General features: G+C 36.2%; 2 protein-coding genes across 2 annotated transcripts; one reads left to right on the plus strand and one right to left on the minus strand.

The window, feature by feature from the left end:
- Window positions 1-691: 691 nt before the first annotated feature.
- Window positions 692-4,097, plus strand: LOC124629492 (ubiquitin-conjugating enzyme E2-17 kDa). Its single transcript, XM_047162872.1, has 5 exons — window positions 692-1,016; window positions 1,543-1,606; window positions 2,398-2,429; window positions 2,521-2,704; window positions 2,814-4,097. The coding sequence occupies exons 1-5, from the start codon at window positions 993-995 to the stop codon at window positions 2,951-2,953; spliced, it is 444 nt and encodes a 147-aa protein (XP_047018828.1). The 5' UTR covers window positions 692-992; the 3' UTR covers window positions 2,954-4,097.
- Window positions 4,098-4,997: 900 nt separating this feature from the next.
- Window positions 4,998-22,261, minus strand: LOC124629651 (cadherin-23). Its single transcript, XM_047163152.1, has 27 exons — window positions 22,072-22,261; window positions 20,345-20,496; window positions 19,498-19,716; window positions 18,974-19,265; window positions 18,127-18,299; window positions 17,588-17,785; window positions 17,138-17,331; window positions 16,669-16,869; window positions 16,105-16,382; window positions 15,716-15,873; window positions 15,218-15,373; window positions 14,555-14,734; window positions 14,020-14,154; window positions 13,345-13,529; window positions 12,813-13,072; window positions 12,306-12,469; window positions 11,513-11,680; window positions 10,931-11,088; window positions 10,320-10,501; window positions 9,797-10,026; window positions 9,276-9,464; window positions 8,047-8,327; window positions 7,517-7,757; window positions 7,022-7,207; window positions 6,080-6,415; window positions 5,639-5,837; window positions 4,998-5,545 (listed from the first exon to the last, which is right to left on the minus strand). The coding sequence occupies exons 1-27, from the start codon at window positions 22,259-22,261 to the stop codon at window positions 5,196-5,198; spliced, it is 5,655 nt and encodes a 1,884-aa protein (XP_047019108.1). The 3' UTR covers window positions 4,998-5,195.
- Window positions 22,262-22,561: the final 300 nt, after the last annotated feature.

The following is a 22,561-nucleotide window of genomic DNA, read 5'->3' on the forward strand; positions in this document are numbered from 1 at the left end:
TCGGGTTCGAATCCCGGGTTTGGCAGAAATCGCTTTTTGGGTTTTAGAAACTTTAACAAAGTAACCCGGAGTCTGGAAATTGGATATTGATGCATTGAGTGCAGCTGGCTGATCTCCTTACATGAGAACAGCTCCTGCCCTAATCTCAATTTGAAATACTTTCCATATTATACAAAGGTACCTTTGACTTCTTACGACGAAACAAATAACAATTTGTAACCTACAAAAACTGTATGGATGGGACACGAAAGCCTCGCTAATTAAAAAAATAAATCTTATGTTACAGTAGGGCGAAAGAAAACAAACGCAATGTTTCATAGAAAGTTATGTAAAAATGTGCTTCAAAATAGCTGGCGTGCCTACTTCAGTAATGAATATCTACAAATAATCCAAAAATAGCGCCCCGGAGAATTCTTTACAGTCAATGACGTCACATCCTGTGAATATCAGTGTTACCATAAGAAATAAAAAAACGAAAAATCAATAATCATTATCATTCCAAAAAACAAAAACCTATAATTTATTTAATTATTTAAGTTAGGTAAATTATTAGTCAAAATATTCTTTTGACGTTGCTGATTGACTATGAAATATACAAAAGTCTAATATTACAAGCTTAAAATAACTAATTTAAAAAATCGTACAACCATAAACGGCACTTACACGTTAAAAACTATGCAATTCAGAACGGTCTTTGTAAATGGTCGATTTTCCTGTTTGCTGTTCTCCATTTGCTGAGAGTGTATAATTTTGTTACAATCCGTGCTCTGTTCTAGTTCTTATTTTTTCTTATTATAAGTTATTATTATTTTTTATTTAAGCGTTTAAAGTTTGATCCTCGGCGATAGAAATTCATTATTACTACATAAAACGACTTAGGTGGTACTTTTGCGTTTAGACGGGAGCCATCTTGCAATCTCTAATCAAAGGTCCTTGGCTCACAGTTTCGTTGTCTAGTTGAAAGTCAGTTTATTCCATCATAAAATAATCAAATGGCGTTAAAACGAATTAATAGGGTACGTATTGGTATTTTACTTACTTACTACTTATATTTTAATAATTTAATGCAGTATCAAATGAAGTGTTGTAAAAATGGTATCAGACTTCGTAGTGAATGTTTCGTCATTGTGAATACCTATTATCGAAATTTCTTCTGGATAATTCCGTGTGCGTGATGGATTTATTGAAATCATTAGGTGGATGATCTATTTTGTATAAAGTGTATATTCTACGAGATAACGGTGTTTTACTGGTATAAGTAGGTGACAATTTTGTGCACACGGCGTACATAAAATGTCGGAATTATGTGCCAATTTTGAGGTTTTCTTGTCATGAAACTCATCTGTGCCGTGGAAATGTGAAATATTTCGGTGAATAGCAATGATTAGTGAAAGAAACAGCATCGATCACCAATCGATGCAGCCGTTTTGTACAATATGTTCAGCCCCCATTTATTTTCCGACGTGATGATGTGACATGTTCTCGTCATGGTATTGTGTTTCCTATGTTGTTGTGTACACATGATATTGTTTTACTGTTCAGGAATTACAAGATCTGGGCAGAGATCCACCAGCACAATGTTCTGCAGGTCCACACGGTGAAGATCGTAAGTACCTATTGATCTACAGCCTACTTATTTTTTGTGACTCATTGTGTTGGATAATAATAATACTGTGGAAGTGTCATGGAAGCAGAACAATTCATTTCATTTTGGAGTATTGATTTTGTGTATGAATTTATTTCATTTAAAATGGATCTTAATCACAATGTTTTCATGATTAATTTAATAACTATTGCTCAGAATTATTTCACTGTTATTGCTATTTGATCACTTAAGTCATCATAATATAATAGTTTTATCTCTGTAAACATGCTAATCTTTCAAAACACCCACTGTGTTTTAATGATTGCAATGGGTCAGGAAGATTTTTACTAAGGCATGCCTGTAGCTGAGTATTCATATCGATGAGACGACTGGCACTGCATTCATATTTTAGTTTATAGTATAATGTTACTCTTCAATATTTCCTGACTCAGACATATTTTTATTCATTGTGGAATGACTCATATCCATGTAGACATTTTCTATGGTATGCTGCTACTATGCACAAAGGATAATGAACCCTTAGTTACTATGTTTTAAAGTAGCAACCTACTTTTTCCTCTCTTAAATGCATAGAGGATAAAAATAAAAAACAGGACAAATGATAGATAACAGCACAGTTTTTCTTTGTGTTGGACATAGATCTATAACTGACATTCATGTCAATGACCTTGTTTGGGCAGCAATGATCTTGCTTAATTTTATTTTAACCTTCTAATTTACTAGAAATTTTCTACAAACATGTTTTTATGATGATAACATTGTTCTAAAATCATTATTTTTTATGTTTTCAGTTTTCCATTGGCAAGCCACAATTATGGGTCCAGTAAGTACTATTTCTTGTTAAAAAATATGCATTTAGAAATGCTAATACTGATTCAGAACAATTATTAATTGTCTGACTTTTATCATTTCAGGTTGACAGTCCTTATCAAGGAGGAGTATTCTTTCTGACCATACATTTCCCAACAGACTACCCATTCAAACCACCAAAAGTTGCATTCACAACACGTATTTACCATCCCAACATAAACAGTAATGGTTCCATTTGTCTTGACATTCTGCGCTCACAGTGGTCTCCAGCACTCACCATATCCAAAGGTAATATTTTAAAAAATCCTCTCTTTTCTGATTCGTGTTCTCTAAAATATTTGTTGTTGGATAACTTTTTAGAAGATCTAAAATTGATAAATGATATTTTGACTTCCAGTGTTGCTTTCAATCTGCTCACTCCTATGCGATCCAAACCCAGATGACCCGTTGGTGCCAGAAATTGCTAGGATCTACAAAACGGACAGAGAAAAGTACAATGAACTAGCTCGTGAGTGGACGAGGAAATATGCCATGTGATGAGTCAATTGTGACGTCAGCAAAACATACACACACACATCGCCACAGCCCGGGCTCTAATCCCCTTCCCTATCCCTTGTCCCCGCTCCCCAATCCTCTGTTATCCCCATCAAAACTAAATTTACTGGAGATTGTAAAAATGTTCATGGTCATTCTAGGATCTGCCTAATTTCTGTCGTATCTGGTAATTTTAATGCGAATTTATTGCATCTAAGTAACACGGTTCCCCTGTGCAAATATAGTTTCTGTTTTTATCTAATAAGAAACATTTTCTATAAGAGCAAAATTATTTTTTGTTTTACATTGATGTGTCAGTAGATATCTTTACACTCCTTTAGTTGAAGTTTAAAGATTAGTTAAATTTACATCAATTGAATTTATGTAATTCCTAAACTATTTGTACTTTAACTAGATCTAAATTGCATTGTAAAACTGTACAATAGCCATATGTTAGGAAATGGAGCGTTCCTTGCTTACAACTTACTAATTGTCCGGTTCACTTAGGAATTTTGTCAATGAAATGTAAGTAAAGCTCATAAGTGTTAAGAACATTTTGGGTATTGTAAGTAAGTGGTATCACAAAATGAGCTCGTTGACGGAGTGAGTGTTAATTTTTTTTACTAGAAAAACAACTTTTTTTTTAAGTTAGTAAATGTAGCGTGCTACAGACCAGACTGACGTTGATTGAAGTGGTCAGTTTTCTTTCATCCACAATATTTTATGACAATGGAAAACGCTCCAATAGTTACAACATTCAGTATAAATTACAGTGTATCTCATAAGATGATAAGTTACGATTAATCTAGATTTTTTTCAATATGGCGATTTATATTATAATTTTATCTAATATATATTGTGGTTGTAAGGATACCTGCGTTGTGATTTCCACGAATATCCTTTCCATTGAACCATCCTTGTTTCCTCTGAGTAATTGAACTAAACATGTCGAAGTGAACAGCGTCACGGCACGAGTGGCTAGCATGGGTGTGTTAACGTTACAGCTGCAGGCAAGAGGAAGCTTTGTTCACTTGATCTATCACTGGGAGATTCAAATTTAAAGCTTTTCAAATTGTAATCAACCAACAACTTGTATTTTAGCTTCACTAAATTGTAAGAAACAATAAATTATTGTGTATGTAAATAACACCTTGAGCTTTATTTAGGCAACTTCCTGGTAAACGTAAGCAGCTGTAAATATTCATTTAGAGTTTAATTATCTGACATACTTAGTTGGTTACTGGGTCACTGACTGAGAATCTGCCAAATCCTCATAGGAAATGATAAAAATCTTGACTTCACACTAGAGTGCAATGACGTTTGCATAAATTCGCTTACAACATATTAATTCTTGGAAGGTGATTAACATATGTATAACCTCAATTATTATTGTAAGAAAATATAATTTAAATGTTCATTGTGTATGTACTTGAAATCAAATCATCGCACGGCATGGTGCTGACTAGCAATAACTACCTTAATAGTGGCAGAAACGTATACACTCACCCTAATTTCCAGTCACCTACATAACAGATTCCTCGTCTTTACCGTTACATATACAAATCATATTCACAAATACATAATATGTAATATAAATATGCACTCTTGCTATTTACTCAAGAGTGTATAATATACACTCTTGAGTAAATAATGTAATGACTTCTTTACTACTTATAGTCATCCGTCGTTTATAAGATATTAGTTGTTTCCTGCGGGATTCACCCGCGTTCCGGAGGAATTATTCCCGTATCCGGACAAAATAAAATTAAGCTTTCCAATAAATTAACTTTTTTCAAATCTTATCAGTACTTAGTTTCAGAATCATACAAACCAAAAAATGTTTCCTCTTTAGTAAAGATGTAGATTTATATAGTAAATTGGAAAGTTTTTCATTTTCTGAGTTGATTGGGATCTAAGTTTACTTTTTGAGCATGAATGTACTAAAGTATTTACTTCTTCCATAACTTTCATCTATATCGGTTCAGTGGTTTGACCGTGAAAGCGTAACAAACAAACGAATTTTACTTTCGCATTTAAGAGAATTGGCATTGCCATTGTTCTTATTCATCAAATCATCACAATCGGTACGTCATGCAAGTGAAGGGTAAAATAAAACTTCAAGCTTGTAGTAAAAGGTTTGTCCTTAGCTCATATAATTACAAAATTTATTCAGAAAATAATGGAGGTACATAATTTACAAAGGCACATAATTATCAAAACTTATAATTACACATAACACTAATGATTATAATTCAGTCGTTTCCATATTTTTAGCGTTTTTCATTTGTTCTAACTGTTGGTAAAAGTCGTATTTCGCTTGGTTAGTTTGGGGTTCGGTCTCGTTGGATTCTATGGACGGGAAAGCTCCAGTGGTTATGAAATACGGTTTTTCATTGGATAAATCTTGGTCCACGGCGTTTTCATCGAGCGAGTCTCGTTCTGACCGACTGAGTTGATCTTCTGACTTGTACCAGTCGTTTTCGTAAGCGTGGAGCCATATTGGGTTGGATCCCTTTGTACTGTGTTTGTTTGTGTTGGGTACGCGGCCGCCTGAGCTGCGGATGGTCATGTCCGATTCTCCTGGCGTCGGTGATGCTGTGAACATAAAGTATTATGTTAACAAAAAGATAGAATATTTTCTTTGTAGTAGGTGCTATTTAAATGCATATCACCCACACTACTACTTACAGTAAGCCGTGGCTGTAGCAGCCTTCAGCCTCCTCACATAATCAGCTCGCTGCGAGAGGCACATCATGATAGTGAGTACCAGTAGTACAGACAGGAATAATGTCGTCCAAACCAGCCAGAACACTGTCTGGTTGGACGAAAGCGTCTCCGCTGTTAGTGGCTGGTACTCCGCCGGCTGCGTGTCTAGCACGTTGAATTCCTACGAAATAAGTTGGTGTTATTTTGAGATACTAAAAATGTGGGTTGAAACATAAATCATAATGGAGGTAGAAGAAAAATGCAACGATTTTCCTTTTAGTATACATACTATGTTTCCCATTTATAATAATAATTGCGTCTCCAGACTTATTGGAGACGTAATTAGAATAAATTTTAAGTGAGCATTGTTTTATACTACATCCTTGAATCTATTGCCAGTTACTTATCCAAACAATGATATACCTTGAATAAATCATCCAACTGCTCAATATTCTTATCCACCAATTTAAGTACTTGTTCAACTTCGAGTACCGAATGATCTTGTCCATTCACAAGATGTAGGTACAAATCCGTCTTTGTATTGTCTACTGAGCCGTCTTTATTTTCGTGGACTCTCAAATCGTCAACATTTACGACGGAGTCCGTGACTTGCGCCAATCGTTCGCGGAATAAGTGTATCTTGTCACGTATTTCTGATGGGTGCGACCGAAGGACGAAACGAACACGTTGGTCTTCGCGAAGTAAATAGATGAATACGTGAGCTTCGTCTTGTAGCCCGCCGGTGTCATTTGCCAACACCTGGAACAATATTTATAGGTTTACGTCGGAAGCATGTCAATTCAACTTGATGCCAGAATATATTTTAGGGTTAAAGGCCAATGACCCTTCGTTATCATATTCAGATACATTCGTTTTCCAAGCTAGACTTCCGGTTCTGTATAAAAAGATTGTTCTAGAATAAAGTAAGTACTCCTGCTGTGTTATCATTTTCAAACACGTAAGTATGAAATTGAACTGATGAAGTACCAATAAGAATAGGTATTAGGTATTTTATTCAATGATAATAGCGCATGTTATCAAAGGTTCCAACGCGGATGACGTTGAGGAAGTCATTTTATCAATACGAAGGTAATCATAGCATCGATGTGGCAAGATAAAATAATAAGGAAAACTAAAACGGTTTATAATTGGTCCCCAGCATGTGAACATCGAGCTATTTATTATTCGACGTTATTGATTTGCAACTGCGCGGCGTAAAAGATTGTCACCAAAACGCATGCGCGCGGCCATTACGGGTAGCTGTTTTATTTTTGACAGGCGCTTACAACTTCACGCAAGGTTTGCAAAATAAGTATATGAACATTCAAATTGTCAATAATGGGTTTCTATATAATTTTACTATACCTTAAAATCGAAATATCCTTTCATTCCCTTCTGCGGGTCGAAGTTGAGAGAAACTGCACCGGTTTCAACGTTGACTAGAAACGGCGACACGGCCAAGTTCTCGAGGCCTTCCGTTAACGTTTCCTTTACGTCGCCAATCAGATAGTAACTTATCTTAGCGTTCTCGTCTTCATCTAGATCTATGGCCTAAAACAAAATCAAACCGTAAGATCGATGGAATTCTTTGTAATCAGATTTTTTAAGCATTTTGTAGGTTCGGGGTAATGAGATATTTGCTACGAATACACAAAGCTAAAACTTTTATTTGAGTAAGTATTGTAGAATTTGAAATGGCAGGCAAAAAAACGGTATTAAAATAAACGGTATCCTAATAAGCTTCTTTGATCTAATTCTATTCTTAGGTTGCTTAACATGCTGTTTCAAAGAAACAAACAATGAAAGATAAAAAAATCACGATAACAATAATCATTTATTCTAACAACAATAGGACAGTACCTTGACATGCATAAACTCAATTCCAAAATCGGCTTCAGTAGTGATTCCACCTGTGAATATCTTGTTGGTAAACATAGGAGCGTTATCATTCACATCGTTGACTATAACATGGACGGTCAGGGTACTGATGCGGTCTACTTCTTCGTCATACTTAGGTACAGTCAAACAGTCCTCTGTCGCTAGGATAGTGAGCGAATATTCTGCTTTCTCTTCGCGGTCTAACGGTTTTTGGGTTGAGAGTCTGAAAATGATGACTAGTTAGGTTTTGCATATAGCACCAAGGTGGGCAGGTACTTAATTTCCTTACTTAGGTGGGTACTTTATGTCCTCGTTAACTATGGCCTTTTGCAACAAATATTAGGCATAATAAATATTGTCTTGCCAACATAGTAAAAATTATAGTATAATCTTTTATAAAAATACTTTTACATAGGTCAGTTTAACAACATAGGATTTCCACAAAGGTCATCAAAAATAAATGACAAATCATTGCACCAATTAATTTAATAAAAAAAAATGCAAATGATTACCTATGCGTGCTCCTTTGCAGCTCAAAAACGGCACCGTCGTCGCCAGCAACAATATAATAACATACTGGCAACACCGGTTCATCTCCTCTGTCTATCTCATCCCTTTCTATAACGCTCGGCAAGTACAAACCGTTGTTTGGAGCGTTCTCCGTAAAGTTAATGTGAATATGTCTGTTGGGGAACCTAGGCCGGTAGTTGTCGACGTTTTGCACGTATATCGTAAGGTCTAGGTCCGAACTTAGAGGGGTCGGCAGACCGAGGTCGTAGGCTTCTATTCTCAGCTGTGGGAATAAGGGTTTATTTAAAAATAAACACAATTAACGGTGTGAGGCGAAATAAGTTTTGTTCTAAAGATAAAAGCTTTTTATTATTTTTAAAATCAAGGACCTGAAACCAGTAACTTTACATTCAACTTTCGAATATGCAATTTTAAATTACCTAATCGAATAAAAAACAAAGGGAACTGATTCTTTTGCATAATGACTTGTAAAAACAATGTAAAATTATAATTTTAGCTACTGCATAAATTCTTTTATTAGCAGAGTTCGAGTGTGTGCGTTATGTAAGTAAGAAACAAAGGAAATTAACTACTTTTACATAAATTAAAAGTATTGATCCGGAAAACAAGTGTAGCATCAGGTTATCGGTAGTAGATAGTATCGATTGACGTCACACGCTGACGTCATCAACTGCGATCAACGTTAATAAAATAAGACGTAAAACCAGAAATAAGTCAGTCAACCGTCGACCGCGTTTTGGCAGAAACAGTAGTAATGATGATTAATTATATTGTTTTCAAATTATTTATACATTTGGTGTTATTTTTGTACTACCTGGTAATGCCTGATAAATACACAATACTGTGTGTATAACATCAGTTATTTATTTTCGTTGAGTTGAGTCATGCAATCTAATATTAGGTTATTTTGTCTTTGATCGATAAAATACCGCGTTTGTTATCAATGGCCTTCAAAAATGTGCATCGGAACTCGGAACTCCTTCTGCTACAAAATCTATTCCTACTTTCTATCAGTTGTCAAGAGGTAGAATATCAGAAAGAACAAATCAAATTAAAAATTGAATCTTTTTATTACTTTTTATAAGGAAACTTGGGACTTTCTGACCTTGGTTTTTGTTTTTTTTTTTTTTTTAATAAATTTTTAAATGTCCCCCATATTTTTTTGCTTTTTCTTCAGAAAACTACACAGCAATGTCTGAATCTTACATACCTGATACGTAGTCTGCTTATCCCTATCCAAGGGCTGCGTGACTCTCAGGGCTCCGCTGGTGGCGTGAACAGCGAAGGTTCTCCAAGCAGCCGCCGCGTCCTGTCTCAGGCGGTACCGCACCGCGCCGTTAGGTCCGATATCTGCGTCTATAGCTCGGACCTCTACTACCACACTGCCTATTGTCGCGTTCTAGGGTAAATAAACAGATTTTGAAGATAAAACCTTAAATGGTGTGGGCGTAGGAAGGGATAGTATGTATAAAACTAAACTGTAAACTTCTTGAAGAACTTGATGGCGGTCTACAACTTAATTCCAAGTAAAAGTAGGAGCATGTGGGCCACTGCCCTCTTCCCGCATGTACGACAATAATTGCGTTAAAAAGTCAGGCTCAAACAATGGTGTTCAGCTACACCTGGCCAGACTGAAAGCCGACTAGCAAAACAGTTGCGAAACGGCGAGCCAGATAATTAACCGTACAGGGAAGAGGGAAAGCAGATTGAAACTATGTTCCACTATCTTACCTCAGGTACTTTAATGGTGACATTCTGAGGTGGATGCACAAACACTGGTGCATGATCGTTATAATCAGTCACACACAACTTCAGCTCTCCTCTCACAACATTGGGCGGGATGCCCAAGTCTCTCGCTTCGACAACCAGTGTGTAGTTACCGAAGCGATCTTTGAGCGATTGCCGAGCGAAAAGTCGCCCTGTGTTCGCGTCGCCTCCCACTTGCTCGAAGCGGAATAGATCTGTGGGAAAAAATGTATTTAGGAAAGAAATAGGTAAAGTCTAAAAGATACCTACAATTTGAACAATATCAGAGGCTATGCGGAATATCGACTAATAACGGGTTTTACAGTAGCGGATTTTATCGCGCGTATACCATTTAGTTTTGTTATGCGCGACGCATTCCGAGCAGCAAACACTCTGTGGCAAGAGTTCGGGCGTCGATTTTTAAGCCATGCGAGAGTTGTTAAGCGGAAAATCCGCTACCGTCAAAGAGCTATAAAAAATTATATGCATAAATGTAACTAATACATACCATGTCCTTTTCCTCCAACTAGATGGAACTGCACCCGTCCATTAGGGGCGGAGTTGTCATCCGCATCGGTCGCCGACACCGACACGATCGGCTCCCGATAATTGTGGAATTCCGTTATAGTCGTGCAGTCCGATGGCACGTGTAATATCGGAGGATTGTCGTTGACATCCTCTATATAGACGCTGAGGAATGTTATAGGGATTCAGTGGGGAATATTACAATACATAAACAAAAAGAAAATAAAAATTGATTTATTTAAACGTTTAATTAATTTCACCCAGTATTATCCTGATTGTAGAAAAATATTTAGCTGTTAAGAAGTCCAAAGCAGTTTCACATGCCAAACTTGTAACTTCTATTTTTGACGGTTGCACAAGAGAAACTATAATATGTAAAAGTTACTATAGTAGTCACAAAGCTCCCATAAATAGCCGGTTATTTTTCTCTCCGATCCTTATTGTGTAATAAGTTCCAAGAACATTTACTTCGCAACTTCTACACCGTAGTGTAGTGTTCAAAAATAAACTTCAGTTTTTCTGATTACAAAATTTATTAATTCGCCTACATGTATCACCCTTTACGTCAACTCCTTAAAATGATATTTAACTTACACAATTTGCTTGAAAGCATTCCTGCTCTCCCCGCTGAGGTATCCGAACTGGTAGTTATCCCAGGCTTCAATGACAAGGTTGTATGTCGGCTGTGTCTCTCTGTCCAGCCAGTCTGAGACAGTTAGCGCGCCTGTCTCTGCGTTTATTAGGAATTTTCCCTGTGGAGAGATATTTTGAGTTAAAGAATTTTTTAAATCCTTTGGTGTTAAATGCAAAATTAGGACGTAATTAAATCTTATATTTTAATATAAATGGGACAGTTAAAAAAAAAAAACTATAACTTGTGTTATTAATGCGTCTATAATTTGATGAAGAAATCGGTGAACATCAAAAGATGCATACCTGAGTATAAATGTATCCTACAATACTCTTTTCTGTATTCCCCAATGTCCTCTCTAATATTCTCGCTTATGTACTCCCCTTATATTCTTGCGTATGTAATTTCTTCCGCACTCCCTTGTTTTCACTTATATACTCTATTATCTATTCCCACTACGAACTCCCTCATGTGGAAGTGTCCACACCGCTCAACCTCTTTTTATATTAAAACTATAAACTAACAGTTTATAAACAGTTTGTTACCTGCGTAGACATGCGATCGAGCAAATACGTGATCTTCCCAAACTCTCCCGAGTCGGCGTCTCGTGCCAGTATATTTGCTATAGTAGTCCCCGGTTCTACATCCTCTTTTACTCGATACTCGAACGATGATGACTCGAATACGGGGTTGTTGTCATTCTCATCTAACACCTAAAATTATAAGCATGGTGAGCAAATGCGATTTTTGGATATAAAAATAAAAAAACATTAGACTATTTTTTTTTCCTTGTTATATTATCTCTGTTTAGGTATTGAGTTATATTATGTAATCAGTATATTCTGGTATAATGCAAACCATGTATTTCAAGTACACTATATCTACACCTATAGTCGTATTATATCTATAGCATTTATAGAACCTAAATGGAATGCACTTAATGTACTCAGTTAGGTGCACACATTTGTTATTTTCCTCATTTAGAGTTACATAATACACCCATAATATAAACGTGACAACAATTACCTACATGATTCATGAGCAGCTATTTCAATGTTACATTAAGTAAGTTTACTTATAAAACTTAATACCTACTAGGTTTTTAAAGTTAGATTTTTTTGTTTCGCGTCCTGAGGGAATTCGTACATGCTGTACCAGGATAAAAAGTAGCTCAGATGCTATAACAGTTTAAGAGTTCAATCTACACGCCTACTTGCCCAATAAGTTTCATATAAATCGGTGACAATTACATGTACCTAATAATTATATTTTTTCATTTATTTATTTTTAAACATATAAGTTACATTTTAATAATATTTTTTTATATCATAAAATTACCTGAATAAATAAATCCACAACGGAATACCGTGGCGGCACCCCGCTGTCCACAGCTTTGACCGTGAGATTGATCCACGGATACACCTCATGGTCTATCTTACTCGCCACTACCACTTCACCCGTCTTGCTGTCCATGTGAACTAGGCTTAATAGCTCTTCGCGACCTGTAGGTTGAAAGAATACAACATGTCGTGGCAAAGGTTTTAAAATTTTACCTCATGAACTTAAGTCACAGTGAACACGATTTTCAGTCATTTTTATTTTTAAATAAGGTGATTTCAAAGCTATCTGGTTTTCTGCGGTTTTCCATAGAAATAATAAAATATGTCTTACGAAGTTATAAGTCTTAAAATCATTAAATAGATTCTTAAAACCACTAGCAGTTAATGTTAGTCAGCTTATTTTATTTTTTTATATTTCCGGTGCAAAAAAGGAAATCTAGGGCATAGGTTCAGCGTAGAATCTTAAATATCATTAATATCACAGGTTATGCTTACAAAAACTCACCTTCAATAAAATAGCTCATACTCTTATTCTTATCGGCATCATCAGCTATAACTGTAGCAATATTGACTCCATTCTTCGAGTTTTCAGTAATAGAGGTTTTATACAAGGGTTTTCTAAACACGGGGTTGTTATCATTCTCATCGTCTATGATAATCGTGAGAGTAGCTGAGGCAGTTTGTTTTGGACCCCCGTCTATGGCTGCCATGTCTTCTACTGTTAATACTAGTTTTACAATCTCGAGCTTTTCGCGGTCTAAAAGCCTGGTTGGAAAGAAATTAATGTTATAGTCTGCGCGATATTGACCGACAAATCAAAGCATTCTGCTATATCAATCTTGCTGGAACTGACAGCAATTTGTATTTATTAGGAGATACGTCGCTTCTAAAGTGAGATATAGGGGCTTCACATTTGTTTGTATTAAAAGTACATACAGTCACGACTTACTTAAGAACAAATAAATAGCTCAAGCTTTTAATAGCTGATATGTGCTAAAATTTATAAATCTTGAAAAACAAACAACATATCTATTTACCTCACCACCTTCAAAGTTCCATCCACGGCATTCAAGTCCCATAGAGAAAGGTAATCATACTCCGTCAATGCTAGGGGTATGCCGTCCTCGTTCCTGGCAACACTGGTGGCTTTGTCTATGGCGTAGCGTAGCACTGGCTGCTCATCCGGGTCGTGGGCTGCCGCTTGGTAGATTTGTGTTCCTACCTAAAGTGGGAGAATTAGATTATGGAATACTTTGCCGAAATTGGTGACATATTTTAATGTTTGGAAAGATATTAAGTGTTAATTCTAAGTATCTTTTCCAATGTTTCATTGATAGAGAATTAGTTAAAATATATTATGAATACTGTAAGTTTTTTAAACATAAATACTTTAATTAAATATCCGGATTATCATGGAATAGTTTTTTATTTTTTCAAATTCAATTATTATTATTTAATAATGACACATGAAAAGTCAATATATTACTTTTTTTAATACTTAAAAAAAGAATATATTGACTTTTCCAATTATGTGGGCATCGGATCCTAGTCTAATCAGATTAAAAATTGAAAAATTGAGGTAGGTTAGATCCAGCAGACAAACATAGAATATTTTTATCTAGATCTGGATACTTGTAGTATGTAAATCTCTCGGGACGCGAGTGAAACCATGGGTGAAAGCTACTATTTTACAACAATGAACGTTTAATCACCTGAGTATTCTCCCTAACAGTGATAGTGCCAGGTTCGACGAGCATGGGCGGCTTGTTATTCACGTCTACTATGGTGATGTTCACTAACACTGCCGCGCTCAGTTGCTGATCGCCTATACCGCCATCTATTGCCACCTAGAGGAATAAAATAACAGTGTTACCACAGTTTTTTTTTTCTATAATTAATAATTAGGTCTTTGGGACCTTGTGAGGAATATGTATAAAGATAGGTACAGGTCAACTATGAAATATAGACATCGGGTCATATTATTTCTATGGGGTTAACCGGCTAATATCAAAATCAACAGATTGATTGATAGAATATTGGGAAGGACCGTCAATCTATCCGATTTTAGAAAACTTGTGTGAAATTTGTATTTTTGTGAGATTAAAATCTAAACCGATCTAGTCTGCCGTGAGTCAGAGAGATATATCACGCATAGACCATCACGACCCTTTTCCGTCGGTCCAGTTTTGTCAGCATATACCTATTTTTAGTCACTCATTGAAATCAATACATTTTTTGTGCACGTACCACAGTAAGAGTATATCTATGATTCTTGGGCGTGGTCCTGTCGGGGTCTAGCGTGGAGCCGTTGGCGACGGACACGAGGCCGGAGCGGGAGTCGATGACGAACTTGTCGCTGGCGCCGCGCTGTATGCGGTACACCACGCGGTTGTTCGGCGACGACCCGTCCGCGTCGCGGGCTTTCACCTGAAAAGTGACAAAAATAGTAGTAAATACTAGCTGCTTTTTATCCATACAAAATACCCTTTAACAATAAGTATTATTTTTTTTTATGTTATTTCCATAGGAAGCTACTTTTGTCTACTTATCTATCATTCATTCAAAGTGCTGGTAAAGGGTTACGAAACGATTTGACTTTGACGTCTATAAATATAATCAAAATACATCAAAAAATTGCTGCACTGCACTTGTTGCAAAGTTCATAATAAAAGCCAAAGTACTTGTTTCCAGCAACATTTTTGTTGCTCATCTCATCTTCAATGTTAAATGTAATATAACTGTTGTTTACCTTGTATACGGTTCTTAAACGATAAAATAGGCTTCTTTTCAGCCAAAACACAAAACAATTTGAAAAACGGGGCTTTTTGGGGTGCTTTTGCATTTTTGACAGGGCAAAGTAATTAATTAATTAGCCTAGTTTCAACAAATGATTTTCGAGTACGCATGTACCTCCAGCACACTGGTCCCGCCAGGCATGTCTTCGGGAATGGATCTCTTGTACATCATCTGTTGGAAGAGCGGCGCGTGATCGTTCACGTCTTGTATATAGATTGTCACTGGAACTGTCGATGACAGGGACGGCTCGCCGAAGTCACGGGCGCGGACCTGATATATGGAGGAAATTATATAAGTTAAGGCGAGTAGAGATGTAGGTAGGTATTTAAATTGTTATAACGAAAAAAAAAATCCCGTTTGAGAACCTTTTTAGGTGTCGGTTAAAAAGGGCTGGAAAAGGGACTATTCAATATTTTATAATTTTTGCATCAATTGTCAAACCAATGCTATGCTATTTCTAGCAAAAATAACACAACTCATGCCTTTTTTTAGTACACAGTAAATTATTTTCAGTAATACCTAAGTAATTTTTTCAAATATCCTAATACCACATGACGAAGTATAAACCACTTTATTATTTTGGCTGGCTGACTACTAATAGGTAGTACTCACCGTAAGATGTATGGGTCTTAGATTACTGTTATCCCCTGGTATCTGTTCAAAGTCCAATCCTCCGACTGGCGTGATGATGCCCAAGTTCGGATCTATTGTAAAGTTGTTCTTATAATCTCCACTGACTATAGAGTATTCTATATGGCTGTTTTTTGTACCTGGAAATAGCAAAAGATGGCGTGAGAAAAGGTCTTGATGTTGCAGTTTAAAAATAAATTTAGTTAATTTTCCCCATTTATAAATAACTTGTAGTTTTGTAACGGTAGACAAAATAATAGTTAATATTCTTGACTATCATTAGAAAGTCACTTATTTTTCTTGCACCTGATAATTTTAAATTGAAAGATGTTTCAATTTAAAATAATAAAAATCACCAATATAAAACATACCATTCAAATCCAAATCCCTAGCTTCAAGCACGAGTGGGTTCTCAAACTGCTTTTCATTTTCAAGCAGCCTAGCTTCATACTTATTGGCCAGAAACATCGGAGCGTTATCGTTAACATCCTCTATGTTAATGATGAGCTGGGCTGTATTCCTGTTGCCTTTGCCTAAATCGTCGCGAGCCTCAACTGTCAGATAATGGCGGGAAATTAGCTCGCGGTCAAAACTGTCACCGCCAGCTTGCTTCACTGTTATTACTCCTGATATTGGGTTTAAGTTTAGCCTGAAAATTAATGAGTAATATTTGCATATAGATGAAATATGATTATGATATGGTCTTGACAGATGTTTAAAATATCATAATAATGGCGTTCAAAGCCAATTTTGGTCACGGCGGCTGTTCTCATGGAAGGATATCAGGCAGCTGCACAGTACATATTATAGCGCTCAAGCATTAGCACAGATACAGGTGCAATCTCTATTCCCTCATTATCAAAAAAGGGGTAATAACCAAACAATACCAAAGACTGACCAATTGGTTATTATCCAGCAATATTAATAATACTTACAAATTAGCAATACTCCCACCAAGGCTGGTATATCTAATCCCCCTCGTGCCATAATTATCCGAGTCCTGGTCAAGTGCCTGCACCCAGGCGACCGTCGTGCCAACACCACAGTTCTCAGGTATTGACACTGTGTATAGAGACTCTGTGAACTCCGGGAAGTTGTCGTTCTCATCCTTTATGTGGACTACTATTGGCACTATGCTGGAATTTGAGAGAATACAAAAAATACAGTACAAGTACTTCCTAAATATTTGATCTAATTGTGGCGTATAAGAATTCTAGGAGAATAATGGGGCATCGCAACATTTCAGGCATTGTTTTATTAAAATAAAATAAATAACAATAGTACATAATATATTTTTTAAAATAAATGGTAGTGTAGTGTCTTAGTGTTTATTGCATACTACCTGCATAATAATTGGTGTCACAAGATAAATTAATTTAGCAGATATTCTGTTTTTCTTCTTACCTCATTTTAGGATCTTTGGTAACAATTTCTTTGGCGACTAGACTGAAATTCATGACAGTGACCTTCTCGTAATCCAAGAAGGATGCATCATTGACTCTGATGAGGAAGGAAGCCTCATTGATGCCTTTGAACGGCGTCACGTCGAACACGCCGTGATCTCCACTCAGGTATAGCTCGAATGTACCGTTTTTACCCTGGAAATAAAGATTTAGGTAATTTAACATATAAATATTGAAGGAATTAAGATTAAATCTCATGCACAGACAACATAAATACCGAAAAATCTCGACCAAAATTGTAGATAACGAAGATTATCAATTAACCTATGTTATTAAACATGTAAAAAAATTCGATTAATGTCAGCATTTTCTAGAATGCAGACAGTATTACCAGAATAACTTTTGGCATACTATCCCATGTAGCTAAAAAAATTTACAATGAGACAATTACCTGATCATAATCAAAGACCTCAGGGATGGCATCTTGCAGGAACGTGATGGGTGTATTCTGCTGTGCGTTCTCCAGCACTTCACCAACATATCTGTCATTCCTGAATCGAGGAGTTTCATCGTTTACATCCGTTACTATTACTGTCACCTCGGTGGTGGCACTGGGCATTGGAGATATGGCACGGGATTCTTCAGTAGCCTGTGTAAATAATATGTATTTTCTTAATATGATAAAATTATAAATAATGATTGTGTTGAAAAGTTTTGCTGTTCCTTTGGAGAACATTTCAACAATAAGCAAGAGGTCTTTATTTATACTTCAAAGTGTCAGCTGTGAAACTGTGGAGGAATCATAAAAGTTCACTAAATACCATCAATTTCTAGACATGAAAAAGGTTTACTATTCATTACAAATATGTAATGTACTTAATATTTAGCCTTTGAACTACTATGATAAATCCGTCTTATTTCTGATGTAACTCTGTAATCATTACTAAGACCATAGAAGTTTGTTACAAAAATATGTAAAAGAAAATTTACCAATATTTCCAATATGTAAGCTCCATTGCTGTTGTTAGGGTCTTCTCTATCAAGCTGGTTAACAGTGTACACAACTCCGGAACTGCTGTCAATGTCAAAGTGCTCCTCTCCACCGGCTATGATGCTATATGATATGCGATTGTTGATGCCTCTGTCACCATCAATTGCTCGCACTGGAAGTAGAGAGAAGATTATTTGTTTTAATGTAATATATTGCATTCATTGTAAAGTTGGAAAGAGTTTGTTAGAAGCTATAACTTTAGTTATTCTGTCTAAGTTACTATAGTTCGGCCATTCAGAGAATGCGTTCCTGACACGTCGCGATTGAACTGACGACGTAATAACATTCATTGATTATTGATATAATAATGTTGTTTTAATGCTCCTCAATTGTTAAAACGGTAAACAACCAGCAAAAATATTTTTATCGTAACTGCAACGCCATTGCAAAGTTACGTCGTCAGTTCAATCGCGACGTGTCAGGAACGCATTCTCTGAATGGCCGAACTATAACGGCCAGTTTCTTCATCAAAAGTTAAAGTTAAAGTAATGTCTAAAGTAAAAGTAATGGTCAAATTCGTTTTTTCAAGGCTAAAGTGACAGCAAAACTAATAGAAAAATTGAATTTGACCATTACTTTTACTTTAGACATTACTTTGACTTTTACTTTGGCTTTAACTTTTGATGAAGAAACTGGCTGTTAGATCATTGTTTTTTTTGCTGTAGCAACCTGTAGCTAGTTTGAATGAGGACAGTTAATACTAGAACTGAGAATTCTGGTGAGTTGTTACAAGTTTATTAATGATTAGCTAGGTACCTAAATGTTCATCTGAACCACAAATCATACCTTGCAAAACAGAGGTCCCAATCGGTGCATCTTCACTTATCCTGGTCACAGGACTGGCGACAACAAACTCAGGAGGTTGGTCTTCCACATCCTGGACCTTCACAAGTATCGCAGCTGTCCCAGTATTAACCCTGCCCTGATTCGCACGGTCCACAGCCAGCACCCGAAGTTGATACAAAGACTTCCTTTCATAATCCAATCGGTTGGTTAAACGGATCACTCCCTTCCCATTCACGGTTTGCACAGCGAAGTTTTGTACGTCTCCGTCTAGTTCTTGTAAGTGGTATAGCACCTAAAATAATAGTTATTCTTTCGAGATTATAATACATTTTTATCAAATCAAAGTATTATGGTTTCAAAATTCGTATCTTTTTCACGTCACATTGACACTTGACAGTGACAATGCAAACAAATGACAGTTGATGCATTTACGAAGGTTGCATTATCATTATTTGTTCATTAGTGTTTTTTTAAGCTTTTTATGAGGTTTCATGCATAAATGTAAAAATAAAAACAATCCATACCTGTCCGTAAGCTCCCTCGTCAAGATCAGTTGCTTCGACAGTTGTTAAAATTCCAGGAGAAGCATCCTCCTTTACTGTGATAGCAGATGGATACGGTTTGAAAATTGGTTCGTTGTCGTTCACATCTTCGACTAACAACAAGAAGCTTTGTGTTATAAAATTCCCATCGCCTAAATGTCCATCAGTCAGCGTTAACACAAAAGTATATTCATCGCGGACCTAAAAGAGGAAAGAAAAATATGCAAATATAATTATTTCATAGTTTTATCACCTTTATTAAACAGACTCCTTGATTGTGCATACGTGCTACTGGCTACTTTTATCAAAAAAAATACAGGAAAGCCATTTGTCCACCAAAAAAATAAAAAAAAGTTTATTTTTAAAGATGCTAAATGGCGGGTAAACATTTTTTTAAGCATAATGTGCCAGTACCTGTATATTAAAATTAAATAATTGTTCAGTCTTTTAACTAAGTACAAAAAACAGCAAATAATATTTTGTTATTCTCAGAGATTTTATTTACCGAATAGTAAATTATTTTTTTATCTAAATACATAAAATATTTATTTAAAAAGACATTGACCCATTATAATTCTGGTCTATGGATGGTTCATTGTTACAGATGATTTAATTTTATTTCCTTTTGGTGGAAACTGGAAATTAGTAATAGGTATTGTGAAAATTATTATATTTATGTGGTTTGTTTGACGATTTAGTTATCTATAAAGAGAATCAATACATTGTTCGATTTTGGTAACAGTTAATCCACGGACAGAAGGTAAGTCGTTATTTTTCCCCTAGTTGTAAACTATTTCTTATTGTTTTTATAAATAGGTTTCGCACTCACCTCTCTATCTAATTCCTTAACTAAATAAATATTAGCTTCGTTGGATGAAATGGCTTCTAATCTTAAAATATCACTACCAAGTTGGTCTCTAATGCCAAATTGTAACGAATCTCCGTCGGGGTCAACGCCCCTCAGCCGGTATATTAGACTACCTGAAATTAAAATAACGGTTAACTTTTAATTAAACATACACATGTCATGATCACTCTATTTACGCCGTTTACCGTTCTTGTTTGAAGAGTAGTTAAGAAAATAAAAGTACTTAAATATCTATCTAACACATTCTAAGTACCTACTTATAGCGCTCGCTGTGTTAGCTATTTCAAAGCGTTAGCTTTCTTAGAATTTCTTTTATTTTGCCGCTTAAATTAAACTAAATACGTCAAAGTGTATTTCTGCCTCAAATAGAAAAACTAAATCTAGAGTTATTGCAACTACCTATAAATCAAAAAATACTTTTCGCGCCTACAGACATTGTTCGCACAAATTGGGCAATTCCTATTGATGTGACTCATCGAGCATGGTCATTCAGCAATTACTCTGTTCAGCCATTTTATCATTGTAATATCAAAACGTTGAAATTGGAACCCCATCTGATATTAACGGCTTTCACGCTTTGTTACATTTCAGTTGACTAATCGTTACGTAATCCAACGATTAGGTGGGCCCTAAGTGCGGAGTGAACAGGGGATCTTTCAAAAGTGGTAGGGCTTCCCCATGTTTGCACCAGTTGTCGTGGTAACCCCACTCTACCTGTTCCCCTATTGTGAATAATTTCCGGTTGTCAGAGTCTCACCGTAAACGCCATGCAATGTACAACTTTGAATGAGCTTTCGGGAGGTGGTATTAGGTGTTTGGTATTCGATTACATTAATACATCGGTGTTATTAATCGGTATCAGAATATTTATTTATTTATTTAAACTTTATGCAACAAAAATATTACATAGGCGGACTTAATGCCATAGGCATTCTTTCCAGTCAACCTTAGGGTGATGCAGAGAAAAACATGGTAGGTGCATTAGAAAATAAAACACTAAATACTAATTAAATACAACAATATTAATACAAATAACAATAAATACATACATACATACATATATACATATAATATACCAATAAATTATTGTGATGATGATTCTGCCAACGATTTCTTAAGCAAGTACTTCCGCACAGCACTCTTGAAAGATTGTTTGCTGAGTGACTTCCTGGTTTCTAAGGGCAGCGCATTCCACAGAAGAATAGCTTGAATGTGAAAAGAAGAGTGGATAGTGTCAGAGGTATGAGAAGGACAGTGAAGAAGAAGATTGTGAGAAGAGCGAAGATTTTTGGAATGACCGGAGCAACGGTATTGAAAATGAGGAATTAGATACGAGGGGGGAGTAGGAGAGTTAAGTAAAGAGTAAAGGGTCGTCAAGGCACGCATCGATCTTCTCTGACGACTGGACATCCATTTCAATTGCGTCCTATACTCAGAAACATGATCGTACTTCCGCAGGTTGAAGACGAATCTTATGCAGTTGTTGATGAGCCGATCAAGTTTGTTGAGCAAGTCCGCATTGAGGTCGAAGTAACACACGTCACGTCAATATGGTTTCGTTAATTGATACTTTTGAGAAGTTTCAAATGTCGACACTTCAATGTAGGTTACCTAATCCATACATACCTACCTCAATACACCTACTAGGTATTAATGAGTCACACTACAGAAAATTGCTTTGCACTTACCGATTGGTGTATCAGGTCCTTCTTTCAACCTGACAACAATTTCTGACTGCCCATCTATGAGAAACCTGGGCGGTCTGTTGGCGACCACCACTTCTAGAATGTTCAGGAGCAACCAGAACCCTATGATGCATTTGTACTGAACTGGTTTTAACCGGACTCGCGTCGGGTGAGATGTAACCCTCGCATGCATTGTACTCAGTCATCTGACACATCTGGCTTTGTTGCTGGTTGGTGGTGAGACCATTTTCTCACTTCGCACGGTTTCACCGTGGGAAGACACGTGCTCTATCGGAGAAAGTGTCACCTCGCTGACAGATTTGAACCCTCGACGTGACTTCACGGACACCTGGAAAATGGACAGGTGTTAGTTTGATCAGTAAATGTTATATTTAAAAGTCGAAAGGTGATATAATTTTCACTTTTGCGGACAATGTGTGAAGTAAAATCTAGTCTTTGAATAGATATCAAAGTAAACTTTTGAAGCAGCTGC

The sequence above is a fragment of the Helicoverpa zea genome, chromosome 4, assembly GCF_022581195.2.
Source record: "Helicoverpa zea isolate HzStark_Cry1AcR chromosome 4, ilHelZeax1.1, whole genome shotgun sequence".
Classification (NCBI taxonomy): domain Eukaryota; kingdom Metazoa; phylum Arthropoda; class Insecta; order Lepidoptera; family Noctuidae; genus Helicoverpa; species Helicoverpa zea.

What these genes read in the sequence shown, in the direction of transcription:
- LOC124629492 (XM_047162872.1), top strand. Translation starts at nt 993, where the DNA reads ATGGCGTTAAAACGAATTAATAGG. An exon ending in AGGTCCACACGGTGAAGATC is followed by an intron (nt 1,607 to 2,397) that starts GTAAGTACCTAT and finishes TTATGTTTTCAG; the next exon opens with TTTTCCATTGGCAAGCCACA. An exon ending in AGCACTCACCATATCCAAAG is followed by an intron (nt 2,705 to 2,813) that starts GTAATATTTTAA and finishes TTTGACTTCCAG; the next exon opens with TGTTGCTTTCAATCTGCTCA.
- LOC124629651 (XM_047163152.1), bottom strand. Translation starts at nt 22,261, where the DNA reads ATGCATGCGAGGGTTACATCTCACCCGACGCGAGTCCGGTTAAAACCA. An exon ending in ATAGATATACTCTTACTGTG is followed by an intron (nt 14,155 to 14,554) that starts GTACGTGCACAA and finishes TTATTCCTCTAG; the next exon opens with GTGGCAATAGATGGCGGTAT. An exon ending in GGAACTTTGAAGGTGGTGAG is followed by an intron (nt 13,073 to 13,344) that starts GTAAATAGATAT and finishes CTTTCCAACCAG; the next exon opens with GCTTTTAGACCGCGAAAAGC.